A 16187-nucleotide genomic window follows, 5' to 3' on the forward strand; every position below is an offset into this window, starting at 1 on the left:
TCGCCATCCTCGCCCACCCGCCATGGCTTGAGGGGAGTGGGTGTGTTGGGGGTGGGGATGATGCGAAGGCGTGGGCTGCTGACCACCTCATCTCTTCCCTCCCCAACTCAGCTCCTCGCTGCCCTCCTCCGATTTTGGGTGGGATATGGGGTGGGGGTGGGGGTCACATCTTGTGACTCATCCTCTTTTCCATCCCCACCCCCGCTGGGGCCCAAGAAGGAAAGGCTTAGAGACTCAGCTTTGGCTCTTCCGTTTCCATAGCAACCATGCGGTTGTTTTTGAGAATCCAATTCAATCGTGGACACTTTTAACCTGAGACGATGGCCCGGGGTCTGAGCCTCAGGACGGGGTACAGATGGGGGTACAGCTCTCCGCTCTTTCCTCGCTAATCTGGGAAGCTCAGGGCGGGCGGGCGGAGCGCTCTCCTGCAGCCGGGCCTCACTGGGCACCAGGTCCCCACCTGAAACCCCGCCTGCCACTCCGCCTCAGCCGACCCAATCAACGCCCAATCTGCCCGGGATGAGGCGGGGCTTATGCAAATCGTGTCGCCTCTGAGAGACACATAGTGATACAAGAGCTGGGAGGCGGCTCGGGCGCGGACCTTGGAGAACCTGGCCGCCGGCCCGCGAGCCAGTCTCGGTCTCCGCGGCCCGCCGAGGCTCAGAGTCATCCAGCGACCCGGCGAACGGCCTCAGGTAACGTGGGCAGGGCCGGGTGGAGGCCCTTGTCCCTTCCCCCTCCACTCTTCATTCCCATTCCCTCGTCTCCTGCCCCCTCTGATTCATCTCCCTGGCCCCTGGTTCCAGCATAGGCGGCAGCATGTGGAAGGCTCGCCCCTGGCCAGGGGACCCCCACTCCAGTCCACGCCCCACAGGTCTCAGGGAAGGAGGCCGAGCTGCCTCCTTTCCCCCCGAGCAACCACTGCTCTGGCCCCCAATACACAGTCACAGGCACACACACACGGGGGTGTGGTGTTGCTGGTGCTAGAGAGGAACCCATCACCCTCCCTCCTTTGCAGGTGGGTAGTCCGCTCAGCCCCATGGCAACCTCCCACTTCCACAGATAGCCCCTACCCACACCCTACCCAGCCCCACCGGCAGCTCACTGCACGTCACATCGCAACGTCCCTGCCCCAAAAGACAGCCTTCACCTCCAAAGAGAGCCCACTCCCACTTCACACTGTCCCCTCAGACTGTCCCCACCTCCACCCCTCAAGGTGACAGAGCTCACAGCATACCTGGGGGAGGGAAGAGGCTCACCACCCAGTTCTCCTCCTTGTGACGCTCTCTCAACAGGCCCCCCTGCCCATGGTCTCAGTGCAAGGCAGAGGCCCCATGTTTGGCCTCTTTCACCTGGCTTCAAGATAAATCAGGGACACCATTCCCCAGCAGACCATCCATACCTTTCAGTCACCACTGCCAAGGTCCCAACGTCCTCCGTTCCCCTGACTTCTCATGGCCAAAGCACCAAGTTTTCTCATTCCACCTCTCAAATATCTTTCTAATTCGTACCCTCTCTGGCCTTCTTGCTCCCAGCCACTCCCTCTCTCCTATCTTCCTGTGTCTCAGTAGAGATCGTGCCAAAGCTCCGTGTGGACTGTATTGCTCTTCCCTAAGGCAGCCTGAACCTGGAGGACAGAAGAGCAGGGTTCAAATCTTGCCTTTGCCTCAGTTGCTGTTTGACTTTGGCCAAGTCACTTCCCTCTCTGATCCTTCGTGAGATGGGGAACAGGGGGCAGGGTGGGCAGGACAGAGAGTGGACTTGATGAGATGATCTTGGACAGCCTTCCAACACTGACGCACTCTGGTTCTGTGGTTGATTATGAGAAAACAGGACGCTTTCTCTCTTACCCTGAACCATTAGGACATTTCAGAAAGGAGGCTTTAGTCTTCACCAAAAGGACATTGCTTCTTACCCAGGCCTGGGTACGGGACAACCCCTTCCCACATACTGTCCAGGCCCAGGCTCCTCCTTAGCAGTTCGGAGTCCCTCCTAAGCAGTTCGGAGTCCCTCCTAGACCATCAGCCCGCATGGCATGGGCAGCTCCAAGGTGGAGGTGCTCAACAGGGCCCACCTTTTATCATTCCCTGTCTCTCACTAATAAGGAGAGGAAGAAGACCTGGCTTTTGCTGCTATGGCCGTTGCTTGGAGAAGAGCAAAGGGAGGAGAGGAAAGAGAAAAATCTCCTGACCAGGGAGCTGTTGTCACCATGGCAACAGTCTCAGCACCAGCTCCTCTGAAGCTGGGTGAGGGTGTGGGCTTATTGCCTCCCTCAGTCCCTCCCACCCTCCCTGCCACCTCCCCATTTGGAGCCCACAACCCTGAGTCCTGCCCTCTGAAAGAAGCCTCTGAGCCCAGAAGGGCAGCGGCTTTGTGTATGGGGCAGTGCCAGCTCCTTCACAGCTGGAGGGCAGCTCTCAAGAAGAGCCTGCCCACGTGCAGCCAGGCCACAGCTCCAACAGAACATGCCCCCAGTGGGTTCTGGCCTTTGCCTTTCTGCTGATAGGCTCTACTTGACCTTGGGTGAACTCTTCCTTTCCTAGGGTCTGGGTTCCGTTGTCTCTAAGTGGGAGCAATGGCAGGAGAACACAGATAAACAAAACAGCCTGACGCCATTCCAAGGAGAAAGAAGGGGGTTCTGCCCCTTGCATATAATCCACAAAGGGACATTCACTGAACATCTCTGTGTTCCAGGTGTGGCCTTTAGGTCTCTGCAGAGCAGTTCTGTGTTGCCACAGAGGGCAGAGTGGCAACCTGTGTGGGGCAGCTACAAGAGGGCAAGTAGGAACAAGGGGAGAAGTACCTTTCTCACTGTCCAAGCTGCTCCCAAACAGACTGGGTTATATCGGGAGGGAATAAGCTCTTTGCCACGGAGCAAAAGGCCTGGAGAACTTTTTCTAGCTCAGACAAGAGTATAATGCAAAAGTCTCTCCCAAATCAGCCTCCATTCTGGAATTCTAGAGCAGCAGGTGAGGGTCAGAGAGCTCTGGAGTCTACGCACCTGTGGGGCTCAAGTCCATGGCCTCACGGGGTCTACTCATGCCCAGAATGCCAAGTCCATGCTTCTGACTGTCCACTCTCCAGGCTGGGAGAGGCTGATCATAAGGAAGTGGGTTTCATCAGGCCTGAAGGCTGATTATAGCTGCATCAGCCCCAAAGAGAAGAGAGGATATTAAGGAAGATGGAAACAGCTAAGCAATAGTTGAAGTAGGTTCTGGCTGTGAGAAGACTAACTTGAAAGTATGTAGTTGTGAGGGGAGCAATGGGAGGTGAGGCAAGACAGGTGGACACCTTGACACCAGATTCTAGAGGATTCTGGAGTTTCAGAGGCCCATGGGCATGGCCACCCCTAGCCTATATTGTACTTCTGGGCAAAACTAGAAAAGACATTCTCATGGAACAGAGGAATCAGAAAGAAACACATTCCCTCCGAGGCAGTTGAACCCACAGGATGACTTGGCAAGCAGTGCCCCAGCTGGGTTTCAGCCCCCTTGGCTGTGCCCCTGGCCCTGACTATGTGGGGAGAGAGGACATGGTGAAGGTTCCAGTAACACTTCAAAAGAAGGAACAATAGAACTTGGAAGCAAGTTGAACCTAGGGAAAAGGGAGAGGGGAAACTAAGGGTAACTATGATCGCATTTCCCCACTGGGATGAGGGAGTGAAGGAAGGAAGGGAATGGAGAGAGAAGGACCATCACAGGTTGAGGTGAGTCTGGCTGTAGATGTGCTGAGTCAGAAGCGCTGGTGGGCCACCACAAAGGGTCGATATTCCCTGGGTATCAGATACTGTGGCCTGGAGCCACCAAGATGGTCCCACTGAGGCCAAGGGGGAGATCAGAGCTATGGTTTTCCTGGAAGGCAGGTAGGAGTCTGTACTAGACAAGAGTAGCCATGATTTGGAGAGGGTGGTCCAGGCAGGTGGCATGGATTCAGCCTGGGTGTAACTCAGCCAGTTTTCTCCTCTCTCTGGGTTCCAGTTTTCACTAAAATGAGGGGATGATCTTAAAGGGCATCACCAGCTTTGGCCTGCTGACCTAAGAGCACTAGAAGGAATGAAGAGAGATGAAGGAGGAGTCATAGTCCTTGGTGGGCCTGGGATCAAATGGGCACTGAGAACAGGTATGGCCCCAGGAGACAGAAAATGGTAGGAAGGCAGCACAGGGAAGGAGGAAAAAAGGGGCAGGAAGTGAGAGCCACACAGACGCCATCACACACACACACACACACACACACACACACACACACACACACACAGACGTGTGCGCTCTGGCAGATTTGCAGTCTCATACGCTGATGTGCTCCCACCCACTCCCAGCCCTTTACGCAGACACTCAGGCACATCCCACAGCAGCGGAGGGAGAGGCTCTGCCTTCCCCATCAGACACTTCCACCCCTGGGTTCTTGAGCTTTCTTGACTATACCCTGAGCCCTCAGTGTGCTTTGGGCTGGAGGAGGGGGCAGCTGAGGATGGAGCCTGCCTCCTTCTGCCCATGCGTGTTCCACATGTACCCTTGACTCTGGCCCCAGGGCAGCCGTTTTGGACCCCACAGTTCTAGGCTCCTGAAGATGGCACACCTCCCCCTCGCTGCCTTCTTCTGGGAGCATATAGGAGTCCTCATCTCTGGGGTTGGTAAGTGGGAGAGGATGTTGCTACCCCTACTGCTCCTTGATCTGCCTCATGGTCCAGTAGAGGAATCTGAGGCCCAGAGCTATCCTGTAGCTCACTGAGGTCACACAGCAAGGCAAGGGGCGTGGACCTGACCGATCTCAGATCTAGTTGTCCAGGGCACTCCCAGCAGTAAGGAGTAGAAGACACAGTGGCATGCACTGGGCTGTGGAAGTAGAATTCCTTCTGCCAGCCTGAGGGCTTCCTTTTCCAGAGTGTCTTCATGACAAGCTACCCTGCGGTTGGAGTCTGGCATCCTTCCAAAGAGACTCCAGGCAGGTCAAATTCACCTCCCAGGCCATGTCCTGGGAAACCTGGGCTCTAGTGGGACATTCCTGAATGTCCACTCAGCCTTCTGGGTCTGGTGGGGGCCTCACTCTAGCCAGGCTTCATGAGGAGGGCCTGTACCTCCCTCTGCAAAAAATTCCTTGGGCACAGGCTACTTGAGGGGCTCATGTTCCCACTGGGGACTGACTCTTCATCCTCTCCAAACCTGTTTTTCAGCAACACCACCTCTATCTATTCAGCCCCAAATCTGAGCATTTGCCGCAATTCCTCTGTCCCTCTCACCCCCGCATCCAGTCAGTCCCCGAGTCCTGCCAAGGCCCCCTCCTAACATCTCTCAGTCCATCCACAACCCTCCACCACCCCTACCCTAGTGTCATCGTCTCTCACCTGAACTCTGCAGCAGGACCTCTCTGCTGTCCCTTCTTCCCCCACCCAGGTCATCTTGCACACTGTAGCCAAAGGAAAAATCCTAAAACACACTCCTTCTCTCTGGGTCCCCAGCACCATATTGTAAGCAATCTATAAGTGTTTGTGGAACGAATGCGGTCCTCTTGACCCTTGCTTTAAAACCCCAGGAGCTTCTGTCCCCCACGGGTAAAGGCCAAACTCCTTGGTGTGGACTGAAGGCCCTTTACAATCAGCCGTCTACCTCTTTGACCCAGTTATGAGTTAGTGAAGGTTGGCTCCTGTCGACTTTATCCCCATCATCGGCACAGGGCCTAGCACACAGTCAACCTCAATAAATGCTCAGGGAATGAATGAACTAATGAAAAGGAGAATGCAATCAGCGTCATCAGTGCTACCAGCTAGGACTTCTATTTGTACAGAGGAAGGAGGGAGAGAAGTTTCTTGCTGGGGTGTCCTGGAAGGCCTTGAGGAAGAACTTGGGAGACATGCAGGGGGAGCATGTGAGGAACCTGCCTGGTAGGAGAGGAGCCTGCAGAGGTGGGTAGGGGCTGAGCGCGGAAAGCTCTGAATAGCAAGGAGAGGATTAAGACTCTCTCCTACGGGTGTAGGGAGCTATGGCAGGTGTAAAGAGGAGAGGAGAGGATGAAGATTGTAGCATGCAGACTGGTCAGTGAGAAGGAGGAGCGCTGAGACCTGGAAGGCTAGAGATCCTGGTTTCCAGGGGAGGAACCCTGCTGTGAGGAGAGGGGCGGGGCCTGCTGTAGACAGAGGAGGCCCTGTAATGAGGGGAAGCCCCCAGCCCAGTTGTGTGTAGGGGGATGGGGGGGGAGGTAGGAGCTCCTATGGGAAGAGGTGTGGTGAAAGGACACAGCCCAGCTGTAGGAGTTGGGGGTTGTCCAGGGTGGTGGTGAGAGGAGGGGGACCCACCCTTCTCTGGAAGGAGGGGTCCTGGCTGTGGGGCTGTGGAGTTTGTTATGGGAGGGCGCTGTGGTGGAGAAAGGGAGCCTTGTCCTACAGAGACCTGGGGGAAGGCTGCTGAGGTGAGGGCCTTGCCCTGGACCAAACTGAGGGAGCTCCCTGCCCCCTCAGGCCCTGCCATGGGGAAGACCAACAGCAAGCTGGCCCCAGAGGTGCTGGAAGACCTGGTTCAAAACACCGAGTTCAGTGAGCAGGAGCTGAAGCAGTGGTACAAGGGCTTCCTGAAGGACTGCCCCAGCGGCATCCTCAACCTGGAGGAGTTCCAGCAGCTCTACATCAAGGTAGGCGGAGCCAGGCACTCCGGGGGGCGGGCCGGACGGGCGGGGGCGGGGCCAGGCACTCTGCGGGGCGGGGGCGGGCCGGGAGCGCGAGGCCGTTGCTGTGCCGCAACTCCAGCGTCCCCGCCTCAGTTCTTCCCCTACGGCGACGCCTCCAAGTTTGCGCAGCACGCTTTCCGCACCTTCGACAAGAACGGCGACGGCACCATCGACTTCCGGGAGTTCATCTGCGCCCTTTCGGTCACCTCCCGCGGCAGCTTCGAGCAGAAACTCAACTGGGCCTTTGAGATGTACGACCTGGACGGCGACGGGCGCATCACGCGCCTCGAGATGCTGGAGATCATCGAGGTGCGCTGGGGCGGATCCCAGAGAGCGGGGTGTGCTGGGGTGACGCGCTACCTGTCTTCGCTGCGGGGCCCTTCTCTGGCACCGCCCTCTCCAGCCACCCTCCACTCAGGCCTTGGGAGCCACCTCGGGACACCCCACCACCCCCCTCCTCCCTCCTCCCAGGATCCAGGATCCAGTGGGTAGCATTGGTTGGGCGCTCAGTGTGGGACAGGTCTTGTGCTATAGTGCTTTACCCAACAACTCCAGGGGGTAGGTACTGTTAGAAACCCCATTTTACGGATGAGGAGATGAATCAAGTGGCGGTTCATGATTCCAGTCTAAGGAGTCTGACTCCAGAGTCTAAGTTCTTAACTCATTATTATTTCAACAAATGTATACTGAGTGCCTGCCACGTGCCAGGCACTGTTCAAAGTTCTTGGTTTCATGGGACATTCCTTCTAGTGAGAAAATTTAACAACAACAAAACTTATGCTGTGTCAGGCAGTAAGTGTTATGAAGAAGGTAAGCAAAGCAAAGTGAGGGGAGAGAGCGATGGAGGAAAAGCAATTTTGTGTAAGGTGAAAGGTGAGCAGCGACCTGGATAAGGTGAGGGAGCTAACCACGTAGGTGTCTGGGGGAAGAGTGATCTGTGCATGGGGAACAATAACTGCAAAGACCCTGAGGTTAGACTGTGTTTTCAGTGTTCAAGGAGTGGCCAGGAGGTCAGGGTGGTGGGAGAGAAGTCAGCAAGGGGAGAGTGGTAGGAAGGGGGTCAGATAGGTAGCCAGGAGTCCGTCTCTTAACATCAGAGTCTGGGGTAGAGGCTTGACTTACTTCTGAGTGAGATGGGAGGCCCTTAAGGGCTCTCTCTATTCTCTGTGTGGAATAGGGGGTGGGAGGGCAGCAGAAGTAGGGAGACCAGTTTGGAGACTTCCACAGCAGTCCGGTCAGGAGGGGATGGAGGCAACAACCATGGAGCAGTGGAGGTAGTAGGCAGTGGCTGGTTATTGGACCTATTACAAAATTAAGGCTGACAAGATTTGCTGAAAGATTGGATATGGGTGTGAGAAAAGGAGCGTCGAGAATGGCATCAAGGTTTTTGGTCTGAACATCTAGAGAATGAATTTGCTGTTCACTGAGACAGGGCATGCTGGGGCAGGAGCGAGTTGGAGGTGAAGAGTTGGGTAGTAGACATGTTTGGTGTGAGATGCTCATTAAATATCCAGTCTTAATGACCATTTGTCACCTTCCAGTATCCTCACACCTCCCAGTGTTCTCCATGCCCACCCCCAGGCCCTTTCGTTCACCCCCAATCCTCCCTCCCCATTGTGAGTGTTCACCCCTCCCTCCTTGCCCCACCAGGCTATCTACAAGATGGTGGGCACCGTGATCATGATGCGCATGAACCAGGACGGGCTCACGCCCCAGCAGCGTGTGGACAAGATCTTCAAGAAGATGGACCAGGATAAGGACGACCAGATTACACTGGAGGAGTTCAAGGAGGCGGCCAAGAGTGACCCGTCCATTGTGCTGCTGCTGCAGTGTGACATGCAGAAGTAGAGGCTGGTGAGGGGCAGGGCCCCTGGCCAGGAGGGGCGTGGCCACCTCCCAACCCAGTGACCTCTGGCTGGCCCTTCCCCAAGGGGAGGGGGACTCCAGCCTCACTCTCTGGCCCACCCACCCCTCTGCCCAAGTCCTTGCTCCCCTCAGTCAAGATTCTTGAGGGACCACCTGACTCTGGAATAGAGACAGATCCACAGGTACCCTATGGTCTAGCCCCAGCCCCAGTCTTGGCCCAGAATCAACATCCACTGGGCATAGGGGAGTTGGTTTTTGCCCCAGGGTTCAGGGTGAAGGAGGGGGGCTGGGTTCTGCTTTGAAATTCTGTTCTTCCTGGGATTGTGCTTTATAGGATGTGGTCCCACAGACTCCAGTTAAAGGGCCAAATTGGGTCTGTCCTTTGCTGAGGACCCAGATCCCTTAAAGGTGGTCTGTGTCCTGCCCCCACATGTCTACCTGGCCCTTCTGGCCCCAGCCTTTGGAGTGTTCATTCAGTCCTTTCTTCAGCTAACATTTATTGAGCACCTGTTCAGTGCCAGGCACCTCTAGGTGCTAAGGCTATGGTAGTTTACAAGACTCATTCTGTGCCCTCTGGCAGTTCGTAGGGTAGTTAGTGGTCAGGGTCTCAGACAGGGATGTTGAGCACAGGTGAGCCGAGGGTGCGGTGAGGCTGGTTAGTTTGAGAGGAACTATTAAATCTTTCTGCTCAGCGCCACACAGAGCTGCAGAAGGATGAAATGAAAAGTGTTTGGAAGTCTAGGAACCGTGTCAGGGGGAATTTTAAGAAAAATTGAAATTTATGTAATACTTATATTTTTAGTACCCTTTAAAGGAGCTAAAATCATTTTATTAGTCAAGGATATTAAAACATACTTTATATTACTTGGTTTCTTGTAAAATGATTAAATGAATACAGAAAATGCTAATTTTCAGGGAGAAAAAAGAACTGAGAAAAAAAGAGAGAAAATATCACCCAACTTACCAGATGACACTTTTTCTTATCAGGCTAAGTCCTGAGCTGTCACAGTCAGCAGTTGCTGCTGCTTCCTTTTTAATGATCTTTTTCAATTCAGTGAGCAAGTCTCTACTGTGCACTTATTCTGGTTAGGTGCTGACTTCAGAAACAGAGAACACAAGGTTTGCCAAGAGTGAGACAAGTGTAGTTCCCACATCTGGATTTGGTCTAGTTTAAGGATGGGCTTATTCTTTCACTGCTACAGAAGCAGACAGAGCTAGAAGAAGAGGACCAGCCGGCCGCTGTTTTGGCTGCCAGGCTGCATTTATGGACCAAATGCCTAAAAATGTGCTGGGCATGCTCCATTGAAAGGCTTTTTCTAACCCCAAATCCTAAGTCCACCAGGTAATTTATCATCTTCCAAGTGCACTGGCTTTGCTTTCCAATGTCTGCTTTCCAATTTTGGATCCATGAGCTATACAGCTGCATGCTTTGACTGCCAGAAAATTAATCTTGCTTCTTCATCAAGTCTTTCACTTTACTTTCTCCTGTGCTTGTAATCAGAAATTAGCTTCAATGTGCAGTGACAGTGGATTTTCTCTTGAACTGCTGGTGAAAATAGTCTAGTACACAGGTGCTGTCAGCCCAGGGTGGGAGCAGGGAATGATTGCTGGGTTGGGTGGTGCAGGATTGTATCTTCAGGAAAGAGATGCAGCATATCTCTTACTTTTGAGTGCTCACCTGTCCTCCATCTCTGCAGGTGGAAACTCTTGGGGATGCTGACCTGTGGTCTCAAATTCTATTAGACTTTCCTTCTTGCTGCCCTTAGGGGTGGCAAGTCTGCTGGGTTGCCACCCTCTTTTTATCCTGCCAATGACCAGCCACATGGTAAGACTGGGGAATTCACATCCTTGGGCAGTAACCAGCAAGTTTTTATCCAGTAATGTCTCAAGGGATGTTTCATTGCTCTCAGGAGCTGGCCATTAAGTGTGTCTTGTGCTGTCAGTCAGCACCAGAGTTACATAGGGACTCAACAGCCCAGCTCAGCTGAGACTTCCAGTGGAAGGCTTTTTACAAAGTGGGGTTCCTATCCCCCCAACGTTGACTCTAACCTAACTCACAATCACACAGAACTTCATGGCTTTCGAAGGCTTGCATTGACCCATCTCATTCTATCCTCACAGCCTAGGGAAATAGGATTTTTCATTCCTTTCTCCAGATGTAGAAGCTGAGGCACAGAGTAGAGTTCCTTGTGCAAGAGCACGGTCAGGAGGTGGCGCAGTGCCAAGACTTGAACCCAGGGCTCTATGAGGGTTTCTTCCCTTCAGAGTGTCTTCCCTGCTCATTCCTCTGACTCTGAGTTGTACAGAGGTTGACCGTAGGACAAGCTAAGTTGGTTTTGGTCTTTTACAAGCTTCCTGCTAAGAAGTTTCTGAGGCTGTGGTCTTCCATAAAGAAATAGGAGCTTGACTGAAGTCCCCACGTTTTCAAGCGTCTTATTTTCTATTTCTGGACAGCCCTGCTAACAGGTCAGTGCTGTCCTAGGAGACCTCTGACTCAACCCGGGAAGCCTCTTTCACTGTCTTTATTATCTTCCTCCCTGAGAGAACTGTTTTGTTTTTTCCTAGATGGTGGGCAAGTCCTACCCATGAAGGCATGTTTGATCACTCCAAGCTTCTGGACATATACCCATGGGTGATATTTGATGGTCAGGCCAAAGATTCTCAGACATCCCAGCAGTGTGAACGCATAGTGCCAGGCTGGGAACTGGGACCACCATCTTGCTGATGGGAAGAGCCACAGGCGGGCCAGACCCTGCTCCCACTTGCTCCTGGATGTCCCCAGGGACTGTGTGCTTGGGAATTCCTGTGGTAGAGCACTGGCCCTGCCTTGAGAAGAGAGGCAGGCCTCCCATCCCTGCCCCAGCTAAGAGGGACTTGCCACAGAGCACAGGGTTAGCAGAGACTGAAGTATGACTCGCCTAGACACAAAAATATACAGACAGTTAAAATGCTGAAATATCCAAACTCTCTTTTGAAGTTCTGTATCTTCTTGCAGCAACTCTGTGAATGACAAGGTCCCCAAATCTGCCTTCTAACTGTATTCTGTCTTCATTCATCCTTTTGGGCTAATTGAAGGGGGGCCCTTATTTCTTATCTCTAAAAGTCACCACCAAGGGCAACTTCAGATGGCCACTGTAGTCTTTTGAGCTGTACTCAAGATTATATGACTTACATTTAAATCAAAAGTTAAGAAAAAGGAAGCCCATAAGCAAAGGCACTGAATCTTTTCCTGATAATGGAAGAGTCCCTAGAGGTAGAAATTCATCCTGCTGCAAAGAGAGAGAAGGAGGAGAGGGGAGAGAAGGGAAAGAGAGAGAAGAAGAGAAGAAGCTGGGCAGGGTAGAAAGCTGACACTGAATATTTTTACACAAAAATTTACTAAAGCAACAAATATTTCCTGAAGATCCACCCTGGGTGAGGTTTTGTGCTGACCTTAGAGATCACTGTGGGGGCATGAATACATTTCTTACATATTTTATTCATCAGTTTTGAAAAACAAATAATTCAAATATGCAATTGAAAAGTCTCAGAAAAATATGGAATTTTTTTTTTTCCTGAACTTTTCAGCGTTTTCTTTTACCTTTGCCGGAGTGTTGGGGGCAGGATTGGGCCTCCCAGGGTGTATGGCCCTTCCTGCCTTGTTGGAGGCTGCAGGAGTGTGGAGGCCTGGAGAAGCAGGGGGGCTGGGTGGCAGAAGGGGGGCCTCCCAGCTCATTCTCCAGCGTGGCCCCCTCTCCCCTTCAGATGTGCTTCTCCAGGCTGTGCCTGCAGTGAATGTCCTCGGTGTTCGACCCTGTGCTGTGTGGTGTATTTTCTTTTTCACTGACAGTGAATAAAAGGTGTGACCGTACCGAGGGCTCCTTCTCTTCCCTAAGCTGAGATGGGGCTGGGGTGAGGGGAAAGGGGGAGAAGAGGCCTGAGGGAGCTCGCACAGTGGGGGAAGCTCAGCATCCTTCTTGGGGCTGAGGGCCTTGTTCTAGGTTACGTGGAACAGAGACGCACTTGAGCTAGTTCAGAGAAAGGGGTGAGCAGATTACAAGGGACCCTAAAGATGGAAATTCAAGAATGTCTGGGCCTCAGGAGAACTGGAGCTGTCAGTGGGGCCTGTGTCCTCTCATCTCTGGGCCTGCGGGTTCTCATCCCTTTGGCAACATTCACATCTGTGCTCTCTTCTTTAATTTCTCTTCAGACGTCCATGGTTTCCCAACACAAAGTGGCTGCCTCTCCAAATCTATCCAGGCTCACCAGCGACTGACAATTCCTTTCTGTGTCTCTTAATCCAGTTCTCAGGAGAAAGAATCTGATTAGCTTTTGGTGGGAGCCCATGGTCCATTCATCGATGGCCAGACCAGAACTGATTTGCGGGGTCTGTGGGCAGAGCAGTTCCCCCATAAGGGAGCTAGTGGCAGGAGACCTTGGACTCAGTTTCTCCTTGTGTCCAGTGGAAGGCATCGTGAGAGCCCAGATGAGTGGATAGTGGGCAGCGGGGAGAAAGGCTGAGAGGCAGGATTACAAGTAGTCCATCTGGGGCTCTTTGCACGAATTAGGAAAAGGTGCCCCTTTGAGTGTAACAGTCCCATATGCATTCAGCTGGGCCAATGGATGGCACCTTTGGGCTAATGAGAAAAATATACCCCTTTTCTGAACAAATACAGCCTTGTCATGCCACGATGCACAGCTTGGCAAGTGGCAGCCAGCCTGGATCTCAGCCTCTACCTGCCCTCCTGGTCAAGGGTGTTGTGTAGTGCAGACACTGTTCCACCGTCCACAGGAGCCCAGAGCCCTGAGACACCCTACACTGACCCAAATGTGGTGGGGTGGGGATGGGAATTGGTGGTGAAGTGTTTTTCTCAGAACGCCCCCGCTAAAGCCAGAGAAGTGCTATTCTCTGCAGGGAGGCCGGGGTGGGGGCGGGGGGCAGGTGCAGTGGCAGCTGGAGGTGCCTGCTTCCTCCTGAGACGCTCAATTACTTTTACAAGGGTTTTCTCAAGGACGCTTGGAGGGGGCCAGCTCCCTTGACAGGAAGCAATTAGGACAGAGGAATGAGGCTGACCTGGCCTCAGGGCAACCATGAACCTAAGGAGGTGACTCAGAAGCCTGAGAACTGGGGGGGTCTGCTACTTGCAGCTGAAACCACACTGAGGGGAAAGGGAGTCTAGTTCCTGCCTGTCTTGAGGTCACAGGTCAGTCCAGCTTCTGCTTTCAAGTTTGCCCTCTGGACCATCTGCCCCTAAGGAACCAGAGTGATCTTCCTAAAGCACCAATCTGACCATGTCAACTCTCCAATGCCCCCCTTCTTCCCTCAGTATAATAAGCTCCTTCGAAGTCCCTCACAGCCCTGCATGATCTGTCCCTTGCTGACCTCAAAGTCTCCTCTAACCCTCACCTCCCCCTCCTGCACTTGAGCCACCCTGAATTGCCCTCTGTCTCCCTAAGGAATCTCATAGGCTTCTGTGCCTGTGCACAAGCCATTGCCCCTCCCTGGGCCACCCGTGTCCCTGTCTCAATGATCTCCTCCTCTGTGAAGCCCTCCCAGACCTCAAACAATTGGCCTCTCATGTGTACACAGTCCATCATAGTAACCAAAGAGCTTCCCATGTGATTCCCTGTCAGCTGAACTGAACACACATTTAAGTCTCTGTTTAAAAAAGAAAGAAAAAAAAAAGACAGGAAATGAAGGCTTAGAGAATGGATGGTAAGGCTGGGACCTGAACTCAGGTCTCCTAACTTCAAGGCCACTGCTCATAGTGCTTCCTCATCCACGGGAGGGAATCCAAATCTAGATGTGAAAAGGGAGGTAACAAACCTTGAGCTCTGGGCATCAGAGGAGGGAGAGTCTTGCCTGGGGGGGCCAGGAGGTAGGGGAGGAGAAGGGGAGGGGGACAGGTAAAGGATGAAGGGAGGCTTCATGGAGGAGGTGGCTTCCACCCCTGGTCTTTCTAAAGACCAGCCCACAGGGGAAGCAGTTCAGGTGTGGGGATCCTGAGTCCTCTTCAGATGGGCTTCTCCTGCCACAGGGAAAGATGGGTCTCAGCTCACATTGTCCCAGATTAATAACCCCAGAGAAGACAGAGCCAAATCTCCCAGCATCCCTGTACAAGAGTCCGGGAGAGTGGCGCAGCGGAGGTCGCATCCCCATTGTGGCTCAATCACTGTGTCCAGGGAAATAGAGTTATATGACTGGGCAGCATCACATGCCTATTCCTGTGACCAGGGAGGCAGGGCCTGTTGCTAGGAGGAGAGGGTGGGAAAAGTTGCTAGTCAAGCAAATCCAATAGCCACCACCTTTTTGAGGGGCATTTGTTGAAGCAATGTGGAGAATCTCATGGAAATTTAGAGATGGGCATTATAGCCAGGCTTCAGCTAGGACTTGGGAAACTATCAGGACCAGCAGCAGCTCCCTCTCAGGGCAGCACGGCTTCTCTTTCATGGGGTCTCTGCTGCCCTCTGCAGAAACCCTTTTCCATCTTTATGCTGATGGGCTCATTCTGCTCACAGAGGTTCTGCCCCCTCTTAGATTTATGTAGCACGTAACTGCAGCTTGCTAAGGCCCATCCAGGCCTCTTGGAAGCCAACTGTATTTCGCAGCATCCTTGGCTTCTGTTCTTATAGTTGACTATCCAGCCCCTGTTTCCCAATTCTAAATTCCTGAGAAAGAGGAATCTGGTTGGCCCAGATAATCTTTTCAACCCAGGCTACTACACAGGTCAAAGGTCACTGGACAGCATGGGGATGGTTCACCTTTGGGTCAGGTGCTCACTGCTATCCAAATAACTCTATACATTCTCCCTGATGACCTCCTCCTCCTCCTCCTCCATGAGGCACCTGAGAATAATTGACCCCTTCCTAGAGTTTCATTATTTATTGCTGTGTAACAAGCCACCCCAAAATGTAATGCTTAAAACGATAAAAACGTATCATTTTTCATGATTCTTTGGGTTGGCTGGGCTCAGCTGGGAGGTTTTGCTACTTTATGTGCTGTCGGTGGAGGTCACTCCTCCTGCTGCACCCCACTAGGAGCTGGGCTGCGGCTGGAACAGTAAGATGACCTCACTCATATGTCTGGCAATTGATGCTGACAGTTGCCTGAGAAACCACTGTTCTCCACTGGCTTCTTATCCTCTAGGGCCTCTCTGCTTCTCCACGTGGCCTTTCCAGACTCCTTTACATAGTAGCTGGCTCTCAAGAGGGCAAAAATGGAAGCTGCAAGACCTCTTAAGGCTTAAGTTTAGAAATCACACAGCATCACTTCTACAGCATTCTATTAGTCAAAGCAAGTCAAAGCAAGACGCTGGGTCAACTCAGATTCAGCTCCACCTCTGGATGGGAGAAGTGTCCAAGTCACATTGCCAAAGAGCAAGCAGGATGGGAGAGAGTTTGAGGCCATCTATAGAAACAATCTACCAAGCCTGGAGAAGGACAAGTCTAAACATACTTCCCCCAATCCTAAAACTTTCTGTTATGATTATTTCTCCCATGCAAGGTTTGGTTGGTTCCTCCCAGGTCATGAAGGAGGCTGGGAAGACCCCTCTATTCTGTACCCCATCCCAGTCAGACGTCCACCGGGCTAAGCCAGTATTTTCTCCTGCTTCTCCCACCCACCTTTGCACACTTCTAGACACACACAGAGATGCCCCTTGTCTGCTTCCTAGCCTGTGCCTTGG

At 52.8% G+C, this 16187-nt stretch overlaps 1 protein-coding gene across 1 annotated transcript; it reads left to right on the forward strand.

Moving 5' to 3' along the window:
- Positions 1-550: 550 nt before the first annotated feature.
- HPCAL4 (hippocalcin like 4) lies at positions 551-12373 on the forward strand. The gene is made up of 4 exons (XM_082399282.1): positions 551-695; positions 6452-6621; positions 6751-6966; positions 8308-12373. The coding sequence occupies exons 2-4, from the start codon at positions 6460-6462 to the stop codon at positions 8503-8505; spliced, it is 576 nt and encodes a 191-aa protein (XP_082255408.1). The 5' UTR covers positions 551-695; positions 6452-6459; the 3' UTR covers positions 8506-12373.
- Positions 12374-16187: the final 3814 nt, after the last annotated feature.

Source organism: Balaenoptera borealis, assembly GCF_965194805.1.
Source record: "Balaenoptera borealis genome assembly, chromosome: 1".
Lineage (NCBI taxonomy): Eukaryota > Metazoa > Chordata > Mammalia > Artiodactyla > Balaenopteridae > Balaenoptera > Balaenoptera borealis.

What these genes read in the sequence shown, in the direction of transcription:
- HPCAL4 (XM_082399282.1), top strand. Translation starts at nt 6,460, where the DNA reads ATGGGGAAGACCAACAGCAAGCTGGCCCCAGAGGTGCTGGAAGACCTG. An exon ending in TCCAGCAGCTCTACATCAAG is followed by an intron (nt 6,622 to 6,750) that starts GTAGGCGGAGCC and finishes TCCCCGCCTCAG; the next exon opens with TTCTTCCCCTACGGCGACGC. An exon ending in AGATGCTGGAGATCATCGAG is followed by an intron (nt 6,967 to 8,307) that starts GTGCGCTGGGGC and finishes TTGCCCCACCAG; the next exon opens with GCTATCTACAAGATGGTGGG.